Here is an 18,749-nt window from a genome sequence, read left to right on the forward strand (position 1 = left end):
GGCATATTTCTCCCTGGATATTCAGGCATTTGTGGATGTCTGTGTGTGTTTCTCAGATGTTAACACAGGCTTGCCCAGAAAGTTTTATGGTACACGTATCTTTTTGGACTACTGGTCTGTTCAGGAAGCTGCACATGAGGACTTTCTTCCAGGACCAAAACACTGGGGGGGAAGACGAAATGCCCATCTGTGACCCTGGGAGACCCCTCCTAGTCCTTAAAGCAATGGCTTATGAAGTCATACACAGGAAGCCTGGACAGCAGTAACAAGTAGTTCAACAACAGGCTGAGCAGGTGCAGACTGACTGTGGAGTGGCTTTTGGTGATTTAAAAACTGCTAGCGATGTTTATACTGGAAGCTGGACCTGGTTGGTGACAACATTCCTATGTTATTGCTGCATGCTGTAACGTCCATGATATTTGTGAATGGAAGGGCAAAAGCCTCACACAAGCACTGGATTGCTGAGGCTCCATGCTTTGATGCTGTAAGCCAGTAATTTTTGTTTCCAAGCATGGGAATGCAATGGCTGCAATGCTAATGGGGGATTCTGATTGGCCTGTGTGTTGCACTTAGTACAGTAGTGCCTGTTGCTTTGCTGGGTTGTGCTTGCTTGTTTTCATGTGTTGGAGTAAAGAACGTTTTCATAGAATCATAGAACACTAGGACTGGAAGGGACCTTGAGAGGCCATCGAGTCCAGCCCCCTGCCCCAATGGCAGGACCAAGTACTATCTAAACCATCCCTGACAGACATCTATCTAACCTAGTCTGTTCTGGTATGGCTATGGTCTGAAGAAGTGGGTCTGTCCCACGAAAGCTCACCTAATAAACTATTTTACTAGTCTTTAAAGTGCTACTTGACTGCTTTTTGTTTTGATCTATCTAACCTGTTCTTAAATATCTCCAGCGATGGAGATTCCACAACCTCCCTTGGCAATTTATTCCACTGTTTGACCGCCCTGACAGTTAGGAACTTTTTCCTAATGTCCAACCTAAACCTCCCTTGCTGCAGTTTAAGCCTGTTGCCTCTTGTTCTATCCTCAGAGACCAAGAAGAACAAGTTTTCTCCTTCCTCCTCATGACTCCCTTTTAGATACCTGAAGACCGCTGTCATGTCTCCCCTCAATCTTCTCTTTTCCAAACTAAACAAGCCCAATTCTTTCAACCTTTTTTCATAGGTCACATTCTCTAGGCCCTTAGTCATTCTTGTCGCTCTTCTCTGGATCCTCTCTAGTTTTTCCACATCTTTTTTGAAGTGCGGTGCCCAGAACTGGGCACACTACTCTGCACTGGTTAGGCCTCAGCTGGAGTAGAGTGGGAGAATGACTTCTCGTGTCTTGTTCACAACACACCTGTTAATGCATCCCAGAATCATGTTTGCTTTTTTTGCAACAGCATCACACTGTTGACTCATATTTAGCTTGTGGTCCACTACAACCCCTAGATCCCTTTCTGCTGTAGTCGTTCCTAGACAGTCTCTCCCCATTCTGTATGTGTGAAACTGATTGTTCCTTCGTAAGTGGAGCACTTTGCATTTGTCCATATTAAACTTCATCCTGTTTACCTCAGACCATTTCTCCAATTTATCCAGATCATTTTGAATTATGACCCTATCCTCCAAAGTAGTCGCAACCCCTCCCAACTTGGTATCATCTGCAAACTTAATAAGTGTACTTTCTATGCCAATATCTAAATCATTGGTGAAGACATTGAACAGAACCAGTCCTAACACAGACCCCTGTGAAACCCCGCTTTTTATACTTTTCCACCAGGATTGAGAACCATTAAGAACTACTCTCTGGGTACGGTTATCCAGCCAGTTATGCACCCATCTTATAGTAGCCTCATCTAAATTGTATTTGCCTAGTTTTTTGATAAGAATATCATGAGAGACCGTATCAAATGCTTTACTAAAGTCTAGGTGGACCACATCTACTGCTTCTCCCCTATCCACAAGGCTCGTTATCCTATCAAAGAAAGCTATCAGATTAGTTTGACAAGATTTATTCTTTACAAATCCGTGCTGGCTGTTTCCTATTATCTTACCACCTTCCAAGTGCTTGCAGATAATTTCTTTAATTACCTGCTCCATTATCTTTCCTGGCACTGAAGTTAAGATGACTGGCCTGTAGTTTGCCGGGTTATTCTTATTTCTCTTTTTATAGATGGGCACTATATTTGCCCTTTTCCAGTCTTCTGGAATCTCTCCTGTCTCCCATGATTTTCCAAAGATGATAGCTAAAGGCTCAGATACCTCCTCTATCAGCTCCTGGAGTATTCTAGGGTGCCTTTCATCAGGCCCTGGTGACTTTCAAACCCAAGCATTTTGTTTACTAAAAACAACAAAGGTAGGGCACACACACACAGTATAACACATCTGCAATTTATGGATTGGGGTGTGGTGGAAGGAAAGGAGGAGGTGATACTGTGGCACACTTACAGATTTTGTATGTCCAGGTATCGTCAGTAGCTGTGTTGTCTGAACTACTGTGCAAAGGATGCTGCAGTTCGTCAGGGCAAAACTGCACGGGGACAGGAGTGGAGTGCACTGGCTGCCTGTGGGAGTCTGCAGAGTTACATGCTGGAGGGGCAGATGTGCAGGGGGTGCCAGCTACAGGCAGGCTGTTTGCCAGAATGTGTTGGCAGTGCAATGGGACAAATAGAAAACAGGTTTTGGACAGTAGCTGGAGAGGGGGGCAGGGTGGTCACAGAGGTACTCTGTCTGCAGCACCAGCAATGCCCGGAGTGTGTCAGTTCGGTTCTCTGTAATGTTTAAGAGTTGCTTTATGGCTGCATTCCAGTGCTCAGCATTCTCCTTCCACTCTCTCCTCTTGTCGTCCCCCGACTCCTTCAGTCTGCTGTGATTGGCTAGCCTCCTCTGGGGTAGAAAACGGCTCCTGACTGCATACATCTGTGGACACTGAGCCATCCTCTTGATCTGGGTCCCTCTGCCCCTCAGCACCTTTGTGTAGGATTTCCTTCTCCTGGCTCAGTCCACTCTGGGAAGGCCCTTGAGGCCCCAAAGTATCTAGGGATGTTTTATGGAGGTGGGGTTTCCCCTGAGTACTGAGTCCAGCTCTTTGTATAATCAGCAGGCTGTGAACACAGCACCAGAACAGAGCTTTGCCTTCCATGCCTTGTGATAGTCATTTTACAGCGCCCTCAATGTGACCCTTCACTGCAGTGCACCCTGATCATGGCCCCTTTCAGTCATGCTGCTTGAGATCTGCACGTATGTATCATAATTCCTACGGGTGGTGCCCAGCTGGGACTGAACAGTCTCCTCTCCCCAAATATGATGAAGTCCAGCACCTCAGCGTGGCTCCAAGAGGATGAACTCCTGGTGTGTGTAGCAGGCATAGTGATCTGGAGAGAGGAGCTGAGAGCACGCCACACATCCCTGAGTAAACAGAAAGAGAACTTTCAGAATTCCCAAGGAATGCAAAGGGCACATCTGAGGGTTGGTTACCTGAGGGCAGTAGAGTTCAAACCAATGGCAAGAGAAGAAAGAACAGGCCATTGTGGGGCAGGTAACAGAGGCCTGCCACAGTGCCATAGTACACCACAGTGTCCACACTGGCACCCCAGCTCTGTATCTAGAGCTCAGCCAGCGCTACGCTTCTCATCAAGGTGATTTATCTAGAGCAGAGCTGGTGAACACTAAGTGCCTTGCCACTGTGGACACCTCAGGAGTTACGGCACTGCGAGCTTGACTAACTGTACAGTGTAGACCTGGCCTTAGAAGGAAGCGGGGTGCATCTGTATTAATTTATGAATGCTTTAAGTAACCCTGTTATGGAGATGGTAGCATGACTGGACTGGGTTATTAGAGTGTTTATACATATGCTGGTTGTGATTAAAAGCAGGGTAGATAGGAAACTAGCAGAAAGGGAAGACAGTGGCCCCAGATGAACCATCTCCTGCTTGGGCTGTTATTTGGGAAGTGCTAGCAAAGTAATAAACCTTGTTTGGCTAAGGTTGGGATCCAAAAACTCAGAAGGACGCTAAACAGTTCAATAGTCCATCTCTGGGGTGAGGAGTCATTGACAGAGAACTGTCCAGGGTCCAATGGTGGGTCTGAAGAATCCAAATTTTCCTGGCCCTCTGCTTCAGAGTAATGGAACCTCGGTGAGACAGACATGCCTATAAAGTTGTTGTTATGCTTTGTTCCCGCTGTTAGAATTAACACCCTAGTTTGAGAAAAATGTGTGGTATTCACCACTGATCATAATCTCCCAAAAGGAGGACATGCAGGTGCCAGCCTTTGTTGATTTATTTTTCTCCTTAGCTTTGAATGGTTGACTGCTGTATCTTTATAAGAGCAAGACATATCGCAGAAAAGAGATTTTGATTCCTATTATAATTGCACATTTATTTTCAAACCAGTAAAATTCTTCTGAGTATTTCATTGGACCCATTCTTCTCTTAGCATGGTGCTATCGAATGACTGGCCCTCAGCTGTTCAGGGATCTGCTGGAATTTCATTATAGGGAGGAGAAGGATGTTCTAAAACAAGAGCAATAATTCAGATTTCTTTAGACCAGTTTTCTGGTTGTACAAGTGTGTGAAACTGCTAGTCAGTGGTATTGCATCCTGTTAAGCTTTACTGGCTAGTATGTTAGGGAAACGTGGGACCGAGGCTGTGTCCTCACACTGCTCTTCTATGCCTTCTTTACGTCTAGTAACGGGTGCCCCAGGTGTGCCCTGTTCTTGGGCCTAGGCAGTGCTAAATGTTGGCTCAGGGATGGTCACCTGTAAGGGATGCAGGGAGGACGGAAGCTCCTTGCATTATCTGGTCTCCTAGTCCCACTTTCAGGGTTCTCTGGCTAACAGTACTCTGGGTGTCACACCAAGGTTCTATCCAGAACACATCTCTCTCATTCTGAAAAAGATGAACAATATTATTCTTTTCTCCGCCGCAGAGAAGTTTGTGCTGGGAGGGAGAAGCATGCATCCAACTGCTAGTGCTGATCTTGGTTGTCCAGTGGTGCTGTTTACATTGCTTGGAGATAGAGAAATGAAGAATTTCCTGGTCTAATCTGTGGAGTGGAGTTAGCAGTGGGATATTTTCCTCTGAGACTTGCCTTCTTCTTTAGCTTTGTTGGCCCAATCGTCTCCCAAGCTCCATACACCCAATAGGGCAGGTGAGGCCTCTTCTACTTGGGAGGTAGGGGTTCGTGGAAAGTCTGCTAGAGTGGCTGCAGTACAGAGATGGAGCTGGGATGCAGCCACATTCTGTGTCATTCTGTTTTGTAAAGTCTGCTGACCACAGAGTAGATGCTCAAACCTCAGTGAGTGCTGCTGGAAGGGCCCATGCCTGCATGCTGGTTAGAAAAGGGAATGCTGTGTAAGAGCTGGATGTATGGTGAATGCAGGCATGCTTCTGTGCGGGGAAGATAGAGCAGAGGAGGAGCAGGGAAGAAGCGTAGCATCCTGCCCATGTGAGGATCTGTGGAGATTAGGAAATTCTTCCCTTCATGGGAGATGCATTAGACGCTACCTCCATAATGGGCTTCTTAGAATCACCTAAGTCCTCTGTACGCTTCTCATGGGTATTTCCACTGAAGGATTTGATCCCCCTAGTGTGTGTGTCTTTTTATTTGGATATGCCCATTCCACATGCCATTGTGGAGCCAAGCAACATGCAATAAAAATGCAGGTTTCCTGGTCTTCCATTAGATCTCGTCTACAACTAAGCAGTTGATACAGCTGTGCTGGGGCAAAGAGCAGGTAAGGGCAAACCGAGTGATTGATTGTGATTGAACTAATCAGGTTTTACCCCAATTGTGAGACAGGATAAACCTCCATAAGCCCAGTCTGCATGAATCCTTGTAGGGCTTTGTCTAAGCTTATGGGTCAGCATTGATGCAGCTATATCTGTTGGTGAATAAGGCTATTCCTGACTGTGGGCCCAAGTGAAGAGTTGCAGACATGCTGATGTTATTTACTGAAGAGTGGAGCTGGAAGGAAAAGGGTTTCTGTAAACCTCACAATTAGTTCCAGTTCCATAGTCCATAGTGAATTATTTAGGAAGGGTGTATTTTAAATTAGGCTGTTAAGAGATTTGTTTTTGGAGCTCTGATTTGAATACTGCTGTTTTTAATACTCTCCCAGATTCTTGAGTATCTCTTCCATTTCTGTCAATCCTGCTTCATACTCTGTACATCTCAGCGGCTGTTTGAACTGTTGAGGATTTTCATACATGAACCCTTGACTTGTACTTCATTTCTTCATGTAAACCTGGAGTCAGGCTACCAGCATGCCAGAGGTGCTAGCCTCACACAGCAAAAGACAGGATTGCAGTCTGACATGATCTAGGAGAATAGAAACAGCAATTAAAGCATGAAAAATTGTGGAACTCCTGCAAAGTTTATGCTGCTAAAAATTAGCACATTCCAGAAATACTGTTGTGTAAATAATTACTAGGTCAATCATGAGGATTATTTATTGTTGTTGCTTTGCATACTGGATGATAATTCCCAACCACCACCTCTTCATTTTCTCTTACAATGTTAAAAGATTGCCGGTTGACACATCTACAGAGCTCACTGACTACTGTTAGTTTCCCCATAATGACAGCGAAAGCTCAGGGAATGCTAGTGATTTTTTACTAGTGTCGATTACTAGGTGTGTGTTTCAGAACCTGTCTGTCAACTAAAATTTAAGGTCTTGATTGTTTTATGGATTAAATGAAACCTTTCCTGGTTTTTGTCTGATTGGTAAATAAATCCTGACTAACAATTGAATGCGTGTAGATTTTTTTTGTTTTTGGAGTTTTTGTTTTTGTTTTGTTTTTTTCGTTTAACAAAGCTGTTGAGCAATGAACAAGACTCCCAATGCCAGGAACGTGCGGGTCCATTTTTATTAGTAAATTAAATGCAGGCAAAAACATTTTCATGAGAACAATATAATGGACTCATTTGACTTCCTTTTCTCCTTTTGGAACGGGGTTACTGCAAGTACATGTGAATAGTCACAAATAGTTGCGAAGTTTTAGCATCCTGTGTGAATGGTGCAGAGATGCATTCTTTAGAAAGATGTGCCCATCTGAAACAGACCATCTGCAACAAGCTAACAGCACTTTTTTATAAAATAAAATATAACCAAGGGCAGCCTCTATCTTTAATATCAGGGCTGATGGTAGCCTGGTGTTAGTGTCATGTTATACAAATTAAAAACAACAAAACCTTTGTGAATATGTCCGTGGCATAGTCAGGATGGGGCAGCAGGGTGGAGCCCAACTTTGGGTGGGTGGACAATGGGAGGGGTGGGGACAATGGGGCTGCCTCCCCTCCTCCTACAGCTGCCTTTGGGGGCAGAGGAAGAACATATGTTCTCCCAGGAGACCTGTGAAATGGAGATCCACATGAAAATGTGTGTATCTACTCCAAACTGCCCCGCTCCCAGCCCTGTGTCGGGGCCCATCCTGCTCCACTTGCCAGGCAGTCCTGCCAAGGAATGTAACTGGGGCTTGCCCTGCCCCATGCACTGGGTGCTCCTGCGGGGGAGTGGCACCAGGGCATGAGGGTTTGCCCTGCTCTGCCCCATGCTCCAACTGGGGAATGGTGTCAGGGCTTGTCCAGGTCTGCCCACCTCGTGTTCCAGCCAGGGAAAGAGAGTGGGGTTGGAGGCTTGCCCTGCTCCAACCGCCTAGTGCCCCAGCAGGGAAGCACAGTCAAGTGCAGGGCCTTATCCTGCTCCCCCTACCCACCCAGCAGTCTTGCTGGGGAGTGGTGTCAGGGGGTTGCCCCACTCCACCTGCCAGGGAGTGGGAGTAGTCCGTGAAGACTTCCAAGCCCGCAACCCACTCCCAAGGTCTGGCTGGAGCACCAGGAGGAGGCAGGTGAGCCCCTGCACGTGGCAGGAGCAGAGGCAAGGCTGGGAATGGGTGGCCCTGGATATTAAATGGGTGGGCTGTGGCCCACCAAGGCTCACTCATAGCTATGCCCCTGGGTTATGTAGAACTTGGCATCTGGAAGGACATCCAAACAACTATTGAAGCTGTACCTCAGAATCTCTCTGGTCCTCAGTGGAGTTCAGCCATCTCCAGGGTTTGATGTGACAATTGTTGGGACAGTGCTCAACAGCTAACGTAATTTAGGACAGGAAATGAAGACTGCAGCTGTTTAACACTGACAGGAGAATTTGTAGGCAGGTTGGCTTCAGTGGGCTTTGGATTAGGCCCAATGGGTAGCCCCGCATGGTCTCGCTAACAGAAATATGGCTGAAATACTGGGGCTAAGGCTCCTGCTTCCATAGTATTCAAAAGAGCATGATTCATTTTATGTGTCATCTGAAAGACAGCACAATACCCCTAATGCCAGGTTGGGACACTTCATGCATCTCCCAAAAAATCATTAAACAGAACATGACTTTTTAATTAATTAGTAGCTTTAGCTGGATCAGAGCAGCAGCAACAAATGAAAATCAAGTGACAAAGAGTGAGGGATCTTTATGTAAGCTACTTTTTTTGTGGGGTTGTCTCCAGATTCCTTTCAGCTTCAGCTACAACTGCCTGCTGTAGAAATTGTCCCACATCCAGCAGATAGGCTTACCATGGATTAGAAGCTCCATGCTCTTTCCCTGTAATTTTGAAATGATAGGTGTAGCCATTGAAACTCTGTCTTGTTTATAAGCTCCACAAAACATTTGTAAATTGCGTGGTTTGTGGAGTTTGTAAACCATGTAAGCCAAATATCCTTTTTCAGAGAATTCAGAAGTTTCGAAAGGTTGCACAGCAACATTCGTAAGCTGTGCAACTCGAACAGCTTCTGTTCTGGAAAGGTGTAATTTTATATCTCCCTCTGTCAGAGCTATTGAACTGTGGTCCTGGATATTGTTATTCCTGAAATCGTAGCTTAAAAACATGTTTGTTTCTTTTGTATCTTCTGATTTTTCTGCTTAGTATTTTATTCTTTTTTTTTATTACTTAAACCTGTAAATTTGTGCATGATGGTCTGTATGAAATCTCTTTGACGGAATGTTGATGTGATGGATCATCAGAAAAGACAAGGCAGCAATAGTGAAGAAATCTAAAATAATGCAAATTTTAGTGCCTTTAAAAGCAGGTGGATGCTTTTTAGAAGAGCACTATTAAAAGGCTGCTGGATTTTTGCCCTTTTATGATGACAAGATAAGGTTAATTGCTGCAAGTGGAGGCTATTATTATGATGGACAAGAACATATTTCTTTCTGATATTGTGCTTTGTAGCACTTTTCTATAAATAGGCATTATGCCCTTTCCCCGTCCTCGTGTATTTCTTCTTTATTGATGGTAGAGTGATAACTGGAGAACACTTTTCAGTGGATGGTGATAACTCTTCAAAAGAACTTTGTGTGTACAGCTTGATAATATGAAGGCTTTTGCCCCTGGATTTTGATGCTTTAGAATTTTTATAATACAGCCTACGTATTTTATAACAGGGAACAAAGGAAACTTACAGAGATCAAACGTTGTCTGTTTGGTCCAATAGCTATTGGTGTGCCCCAGCAAACATATGCAAATCATGAATATCCAGTATGTAAATCTCACCGGTGCTGTCCAATCTCTCCTTCCAAATACAACTTGGGCCTTACGCTAAATCCAACGGGTCAGGAAAAAGGAGAATGGGCCCAGTGTACCCTGTGTTTGGAGGTGGCATGTAGAACTGTTTTGTGTCACTTCCTTGCTTGCAAATTTAGGTTTTTGGTCCTTGGTGTCTCTTTTTAAATTCAGTAGGAGCCTCGATCTGTAAAGCAGTGTCTCAGATAGAGGCAGATAACAACGAGTCTTGTTTGTCTGGTAAAGCTATGTTATACAGCAGAACCTCAGAGATATGACCACCAGAGTTATGGACTTATTGATCAACTGGACACCAGGTGGAACTGGAAGTAATATAGTAGCAGCACAGATAAAACAAATTTCAGGAGGAAATATTGTATTTTGGGAGTTAGCTATCTTTTTCCTTCTTTGGCCTCCCTTTGACAAACTTTAAAAACTCCTCCTGAAAGCAGGAATGGATCCACAAGGCTGCATTCCCGAGTCCCAGAACATCTCCTACCCTAGGGTCTAAATCCCTGATGCCCCTGAAGGTCAGAAGCCTTGACCATGTCCGGAGCCCTGACCCTACATTAGCCTGCAGCTGCAGCACCAAACTCTCCAACCCCCTCCCTGTGGCTGAAAACTGTAACATCTTGTAGGAACACAGGGCAGATGGTTCATGCTTGAATCTTCTCCCTGGCTGGAGTGCTATGAACATAGAGGAGGAGGCACCCCTTTGCATCACTTTTTACTCTTTTTTTTTTCCTCTGTTGGAATGTGACTGATGGTCTCTGAGGAGAGCCAGGACCTCACAAGACATTCGGAGGGTACTGGTGTGTGGGGAAAATGGAGTATGCTTTGAAATGAGCTCCAAGGACTACGTGACTGATGGGGAGAAAAACTACAAAGATAATTACTAGGCCCCCTTAAGATCTAAATACATGTGTAAAGCATCACTGTCGGGAATGTGGCCTTGTTTACATACACTGACCAAAGTGGTTTATGCCTCTGATGTGGATGCAGTTCTGTTGGTATAAATGTATTTTACACAGGTGTAGCAATTTCTGTACAGAAAGGGGAATAAACCATACCTGTATACAGAGCCTTTATACCTATACATGCTGAAGGTTGGACCTGTATGACTACACCAATTAAAAAAAAATCACCTCTGAGCTGATAGTTTTTGTAACTGATACATGTAGACTAAGATGTGTGGACCAGGGCTTAGACTCCCATGAGGATGCAAGGTGCCGACAGCATTCTCTGGTATCAGTGAAGATTAGGCATCGTGTCAGTGCATTTGTGATCAGCTACCTGGAATGTTTCCTGAAAATAAGCCAATTCATGTAACACAGTCAGAATCACTTAGCAGCCTAATCAAGGACCAGAAAAAGGGGTCATAGAGTACATAGTGCTGCAGCTGCTGGTTGCCAAGTGGAATCGTAGAGGTACCATCTGTGGAGGTCTTGGGGACGGCTGAAAACTTGCTTTTAAGGACAGTTTCTGTTACGCAGTCATGCTTCTGTGATAGTGATTGAGAGGCCAGTGCAATGAACATTTGAACTAATGGAGATACTTCATGCTCCCTGTAAGACAGTGTCACACAAGACTTATATTAAGGAGGTTGGTTTCTTGAACGTAGAGTCCTGAAGGAAGAATGAGAAAGAAGAGAACACTGTGAATATCCTACTTGCCCACTCGGAAGGGTTCCCCCCTCCACCTCACCTTCCTTTGGTACTGGCTATTGTCAGAGACAGAATGCTGGACAAGATCAACTCTTGGGCTGATCTGCTAATACAATTCCTATGTCATCATGATAGTCACTTTTTACAGGGTTACACCATTCACTGGTGCATGAATGAAGCTTCCAGAGAAGATGCATGTTTGCATGCACCTTTTCTTTATTGCTTCTGCCACTTCTCCTGCACTCCTGTCATGGCTCTGGGGATTAGGCAAACAACAGAAGCACAGACAACTTCTGCTTCATGTATTTTCCCTAGATAACTATTTCACCTACATCTGAAACACTATACCCCCTGGTAGACAGCCAAAGTACAAATTCCAGTGTGTGTGTTTAAAGTAAATTGTCTCTGGTTTACTCTTGTGTCGTGTACAAAGAATGAAGCAGAAGAAAAGTCGTGGAGATAGAATTACACTGTGATCTGTTAGTACGCTATGTACCAAATTACCTTTCCAACTTCTGTTTACTGCTTGGAAGAATAAAATATCTGTGTAAAACATAATGGAAGTTTAATATTCCCCATCTACAATGCGTTCAGCATTTCCTGGGATTCCAGAGTTAAATGTATTGATTTTTGTGAAAGGCTATTTGCTAAGCATATTTGCTGTGTGAAAGCCAAGGATCCAAACTGCTTTTGATTTATTGCTTAATGCACAAAAGTTAAAATGTGACCTAAAATTCAGTGGGGGTTATTTGTTTGAACTGTACCTATGATGGCTACTACTGCTACTGTTACATGTACAGAAATAGCCCAGAGACTATTAGAATGAAAGTAGGAGGACTGAATCTTTAAAACTAGAAATGTTGTTTAACTTTCGGCATAGGCCTGAATTGCCTTTCAGGCTATTCGCGTGCATTTTGTTTCAGCACTGACCCTGCTCCTGCAGTGAGTTCTGCACTCATGGACTGACTGTAAGACTGGGCCCAAGGTGTTTACTAAGGCTATGTCTAGATAACTCAAATTGCGCAGTGCATGTGCATATCTCTTGCTGACAGTTCTCCTCTGTCAGGAGAGGCTTTCCCAACGTTTGGCCCATCCACTCAGGACCATATGTCAGGAAACCCCCTTCTGCTGACACATCCCTTCTTCTTCATACACCTAGGAAGACCGGGATGTCAGCAGAATGCTCCCAACAGAAGCCTGCAGTTTAGACAAAACCAAAGAGAAGATACCTGAGAATACTAAGATACAATTGCTGTAATATTCATAATCACAAATTATGCTCAGAGTGTAACTCCTGCTAGATACAGTACTATTGATGCTAAAACCTTTTTGAAGAACTTTTTTCCTTTTGGGATGAAACTCTGCTTGCGCACAGTCCATTATTCATTTCATTGTTGTTTTGATCTGAAGAGAGTAATAGAAGACATTTTTGAGCTCTTGAAGAAGGAATGAAAATTTTTTTTCAACTAAAACATATAATCACTTTTTTTTGCTGACTTGTATATCAAAATCACTTAGGGCGTGTCTACACGGGCACAAATCTTTGAAATAGCCATGCTAATGGCCATTCTGAAGACTACTAATGAGGCACTGAATATTCAGTTCAGCGCCTCATTAGTAATCTTCGAAATAGCCGAAGACTTGTGCCTGTGTTGACACCGCCTAAGAGAAACTTTAGATGAGGCACATACCTAGTCTGCACCAAAAATAGTTATTTTCCGTTGTAAAGAAAGAAAGTTCTAAGTTAAAAAGCAAAAGTTACAAGAGTTGAAGTATAACATGAGCATGAGGCGTAGGGAATTCCTAAGACTTTTGCAGAGCCTAAGGCAGTATTTGTGTAAAGAAATCCAAATGCTACAGACATAAGTTATTGGATAAAATTGCTGAGCCAGAACTAAATCTGTGGTTCTTCAGCTGCAAAACTTTAGGTCCTGACCACATGAACTAAAAAGAGAACTTGTTAGTAGGCTGTAGGACTAAGCTGCTTATCCTAGGTGTGGGCTAGCACAGGAGTCAGACCCACACACACAGATAGAATCAGAGAACTGGAAGGGGCCTCTAGAGGTCATCAAGGCCAGTCCCTGGCACTGTTTGAAGGATGAAGCACCACCTAGACCACCCATGACCAATGTTTGTCTAACCTGCTTTTAAAAATGTCTAATGATGGCAATTCCACTACCTCCCTGGACAAATTACCCCGGTACTTACTCATCCTGACTGGAAGTTCTTCCTTATGTCCAACCTAAACCTCCCTTGCTGCAATTTAAGCCTGTTGCTTCTTATTCCATCATCAGAGGCTAAGGAGAATATTTTTTTCTTTCTCCTCCTTGTAACAACTTTTTAGATACTTGAAAACTGCTGTCAAAACCCCTCTCAGCCTTCCCTTTTCCAAACTAAACAAACCCAATTCTTCAAATCTTCTCTCAAGTCTATTTTCTAGAACTTTAATGATTTTAGTTGCTCTCTTCTGGACCCTCTCCAGTTGCTTCACATCATTCCTAAAATGCTGCCCAAAAATTGACACATTACTCCACTTGAGGTGCAATCAGCACAGAGAGGAAGAATTACATTTTGCATCATGCTTACAACCCTCCTGTTAATGCATCCCAGAAACATGTATGTATGTATGTTTGTTTTGTGTTGCTGGAACAGTGTCCCACCATATTCAGCTTGCTCATACTCACTATGACCCCTAGATCTCTTAGTGCCTGGCTGTATACAATGAATTGTGTAATGTGCCCTGGATGGAAGCTGGAGGCATGTAGGTAAGCATAGTGGTCCGTGGTTCTGGTATAGGATGGTATTTATGTGACCATCACTTATTTGCACAATACCACCCTATACTAAAAACCTGTGGACCACTTTGCTTACCTACATGCCTTCAGCTTCCATGCAGGGCACTATACGATCCATTGTATAGAGCCAGGAATGAAGGTACAATCACATTTGCTCAAATCCCTCAAGACAGAGACAAACATCTACAAGACCTTTACCAAGTTTTCCTGAAACTACAATGCCCACCTAAGGACGTGAAGAAACAGACTGACAGAGCCAGACATGTAACCAGAAGCCACCTGCTACAAGACAGGCCCAACAAGGAAAACAAGAGAACACCACTGGCCATCACCTACAGCCCCCAGCTGAAGCCTCTCCAGCTCATCATCTGTGATCTGCAAACCATCCTGGACAACATCCTTCACTGTCACAGAACTTGGGAGGCAGGCTTGTCCTCGCCTAGAGACAGCCTGCCAACTTTAAACAAATTCTCACCAGCAACTATACAGTAACTCTAAAGCTGGAACCAGTCCCTGCAACAAAGCTCATTGCCAACTGTGCTCACATATCTACAGCAGTGTTATCACAGGACCGGATATCAACTGTACCATCAGGGGCTCTTTCACCTGCACATCTACTAATATAATATATATGCCATCATGTGCCAGCAATGTCCCACTGCAATTTTCATTGGCCAAACTAGACAGTCTCTATGTAAAAGAATAAATGGACATAAATCAGACATCAGGAATGGTAACATACAAAAACCTGCAGGAGAGCACTTCAGTCTCCCTGGACACTCAGTAACAGATTTAAAAGTAGCCGTCCTACAGCAAAAAAATTTCAAAAATAAAATGCAAAGAGAAGTTTCAGAGCTGCAATTCATTGCAAATTTGACTCCATCAGCCAAAGACTGAACAGAGACTGGGAGTGATTGGCCCATTACAAAAGTAGTTTTTCCTCTGATGTTCACACCTCCACATTAGTGACCGACAATGGGCCACATCCCCCCTGACTGAACTGACTTGATTTCTCCTCTCTTGATGTTCGCAACTCTATGTTAACTGCTGCTGATGGGCCATATCCACCCTGACTGAATAGACCTTGTCAGCTCTGGCCCTCCCCTTTACTGAGATCCTCTCTTTAAATCCCTTCCGCTCATGCACCTGACGAAGCAGGTCTTTGCCCACGAAAGTTTATGCTCCAAAATATCTGTTAGTCTATAAGGTGCCACAGGACTTCTTGTTTTTCTTAGGTTAAAAATGCTCAGTTTATGTGTTTAAAAAAAAAAAAAAAAAAAAATTACCTTTTTAACTTTCAGCTCTTCAGATTCACCCTGCTATCTGAGAGTCATACTTTATTTACATTGTATACATCACTATGGGTAAAAAGATTCAAACCCTCTGGTTACAAGGTAGGGCAAACTATGCCCCTGGTTATACATGGGGTTAGATTTACGGCTCTATTTTATTGCGTGATAACCTCAGTGACCTTCTGGTTGAGGTATAGAAGTGCCACTGATTGGATTTTAGTAGATCAAATGCAGGTTGCACCTCTGAAAACCCGTATTCTCCAGTCCAGCAACATCTGGGGTCCAGCAGAACCACACCATGTTCCTGGACCAGAGAACCACAGGTTGGAGCCCCTGGTAGCAGAGCTGGGGCTTGAGCAAGTGTCTTCAGCAGCAGGAGCAGGGCCACACCCAGGGCTGGAGCCTTTGGTGGTAGCAGCGTGGTTGGGTCAGACTCCTCAGCTGGCAGCAGCGGGTTCCACAGGTGGGTCCAGATCCTGCAGCAGGGGGCTGCATCAGTCAGCATCCAGGCTGGGATTTAAGGCGGGGGGCTGGAATCATGGTAGCCAGCAAATCCCCTTGTTCATGACCAGTCACGTGAAATGAAAGAGAATTCAGCTCATCTCTTTTAGCTCTATCAGCTCTGAAGGACGAGAACAAATGTAGTAAAACCTTTGTTTTGGTGACTCTCCTTGGCAGATATAGCTCTGAATGCATGAAAGGAGCAAGTAATTGTGAAGAAGAGAATGGCGTTGTAATGCCTGGTGTTTCTTGGGAAGAATCGAGAGAGAGAGAGAGTGTGTGTGTGTATGTGTAAAATAAAGTGTCTGGAATGTTTGTGGAGTGCTAGTGGAGCTCTGAAGTATTGCGATTGCCAAGGAGCATGAAAATAGTTGATTCACTAGAAATCTAGCACAATGCTACTTAGAAATGATTGTCAGACTGGATGATAACACTAGAACTGCAACCAGCCGTGCCCCTAAGTAATGTGAAAATATGCCTGTGGCATGTTTCATAGGCTGTTGCTTATCTAGGTAGATTATTTCGTATACATTCCCTGTTTGTTGAGTTTCTGTTGGATAATTGGGTTTCAGAGGTAATTATCTGATATATGTTCTGTCATCTGGCCTCCTCTCTATGAAACGAACTGGTGACTACTAAAATCACAATGCCTCTTCTGGAGGTCGTGTTACTGCACCAGCATAATGGGCCACATACATCAGTGGACAGGGCAGGGCAGGGTTGGGGGCAAATTTAAGTGCAGACCCATGTATAACAAAGGCCATACAAGGCAGCTTATGTTGCACTAACTTAGCTGTGTAGACCAGGTCTGACTGATCAATGGCACTGTCCCTATGGGACTACAGGGGTCTGGGATAAACTCCCCCCTGCCCCAGACCTCGGCTGTGCTCCACCTCTTCCCTCCCCTCTTTCACCCCGTCATTCCCCTGCCCTTTCCCCAAGTCCTGCTTTGCCTCTTGCCACATGGTCTTACCCCCATTGCACCACTTCCTCCAAGCCACCTCCCCTGTGCAGTGTGACGTGGGGGGTTAAAGAAGGGAGATTGGGCACACCAGATTGAAGACACATCTGGACCTTTGAGAACAGAACAACTTGGGTTTTCTGTGATGTAATAGCAAAAGGGGCCTGATATCATAGGGGTCTGTTTACTTGGTGTCAGGAAGGACTGGGGTTTTCAAAGGAATTGTTGAATTTCTGTATTAAGGCTGGTGAAAGCCTAGGAAGTTGAGAAGCAGTGTGATTGTCTTTCCTGTTATTGGACAGTCTGCCCTGAAGTGGAACCCCCAGGGTTGAGGTAGCAAGGGGAGGGACAGAGAAAGTGTGTTAAACCTCTAATGTTTCAGTGGGTTTACAATGCACATTTAATAGCACTTTTATGTAGTCAGTTTCACTATTTCATCAGTCGAGTCAATCAAGTAGTTCCCTGTTTGTGGGGTCTGGCACATGACAATAGGAGAGAGAGAAATGCTTTAAAAATAAGAAAATATAAATGTAAAATTACAAAAATAGAGAGCCATGAGGGCAGGTATTATGTTTGAAACTACTTTTTATTCTTTTTTTTTTTTTTTTCCAAAATGATTGCATGTTGCTTCTCACCTTTGAAATGTTTGCATTTTTGGTTGTGCTTTAAATTGTTCACTTAGGCTATGTCTAGATTACAGGCTTCAGCTGGGAGCCCAGAAGTCTCCCAACAGAAGTCTGATGTTTCAGGAGCCTTCTCCCGACATCCTGGTTATCCTCATTCCACAAGGAAGAACTGAGGTGTTAGCAGAGGAGGTTTTCTTGATGTTTGGCCCCGTTTAGATGGGCCAAATGTCAGAAAAGCTTTTCCTGACGGAATTGTTGACAGAAGATACACAGATGCGTTGGGCAAATTGCCCATCTTTTGCTGAATATTCTCGGCAATCTAAACACTGCCTTAAAGTTTAAGGTGTTATAAATGACTAATTGTAATAATCAGTTGTTAATGTTGCTACTACTTGGCTAATCAGTTGTTCTTGCTAAAGTACAATGTGCAAACCATCTATAAGAAAAATACTGAAGTATTTTTGTAAATTATTGGTAAATGGGTCATATGATATAATACCACATTTTTAATAGCAGGTGAAAGTAATTGAGAACAAATTGCAATGACTGTAACCAAGGTAAAGTTTGAATGTTTAGAACTTCTTTCATTGGAAGTCCGTTCATAGGTAGAGTATTTTCTATGTTTCAGCAAGGCTGTACCTCTCTCTATTATAATATAATAGCTGTGTGCAAGGACACTGAGGTTCTGAGTCCTTCTAATGCTCTGCTTGATGTTTCATCCAATTTTGCAGCGTGTCTTCTGGATTTGAAGGTATGAAGGAACAGGAAATCTGCAACAAAATAATGACCAAAATGCTGGAAAACTATAATGCCTTTTTTGAGCTGGAGCACACAAAGAAGGATGATGAAAATCACGCATGTGAAGAGCTAGCAAGAATTATTTTAGTGAAAGTGAGTACCTGTAACATTGCCTTTTCCGTTCTGATGCAATACTGTGGTATGGGCAGGGCCACATAGGGTACATTCTAGAAATCTTCACAAGCTGGACTGCAAGCATTGGTGCTGTTATAATATATTTCTCTGGTACTGACCTACATATGCTGTTACCACCACTTATCTCTTCTAATGATTCTGTCCTTTAGCAGTTCCATTTTCTACTGTCATTTGCCTTTTGATGCCCCGGGAGTTTATTCTGTTTAACAGGTTTATTCTCTATTAAATTAACACCACTTGTGCCTGTGATTAAGCAGAAAACTTTTCTTATAATTCCATAAATAAATAAATAGGTGGATTCAGTAGTGGTGGGGGTGACTCAGATGGGTGTGCAAGACCAACAAATATAATGCCCAGGTCCACCTTTGCAAAAGTTCATTCACGCACTGACCCAAAACTTCATAGTTCCTCACTGTTGACCAGCAGTTAAAAAAAGGA

At 43.8% G+C, this 18,749-nt stretch overlaps 1 protein-coding gene across 7 annotated transcripts in view; it reads left to right on the forward strand.

Moving 5' to 3' along the window:
* FAM13A (family with sequence similarity 13 member A) overlaps positions 1 to 18,749 on the forward strand; it is a 197,712-nt gene that overhangs the window by 35,654 nt on the left and 143,309 nt on the right. For all 7 annotated transcript variants that reach the window (XM_074993622.1, XM_074993616.1, XM_074993621.1 and 4 more), the window contains exon 5: positions 18,110 to 18,269. In XM_074993622.1, the coding sequence (XP_074849723.1) occupies positions 18,110 to 18,269 (160 nt within the window). The remainder of the gene's footprint in view (positions 1 to 18,109; positions 18,270 to 18,749) is intronic.

The sequence above is a fragment of the Carettochelys insculpta genome, chromosome 4, assembly GCF_033958435.1.
Source record: "Carettochelys insculpta isolate YL-2023 chromosome 4, ASM3395843v1, whole genome shotgun sequence".
Classification (NCBI taxonomy): domain Eukaryota; kingdom Metazoa; phylum Chordata; order Testudines; family Carettochelyidae; genus Carettochelys; species Carettochelys insculpta.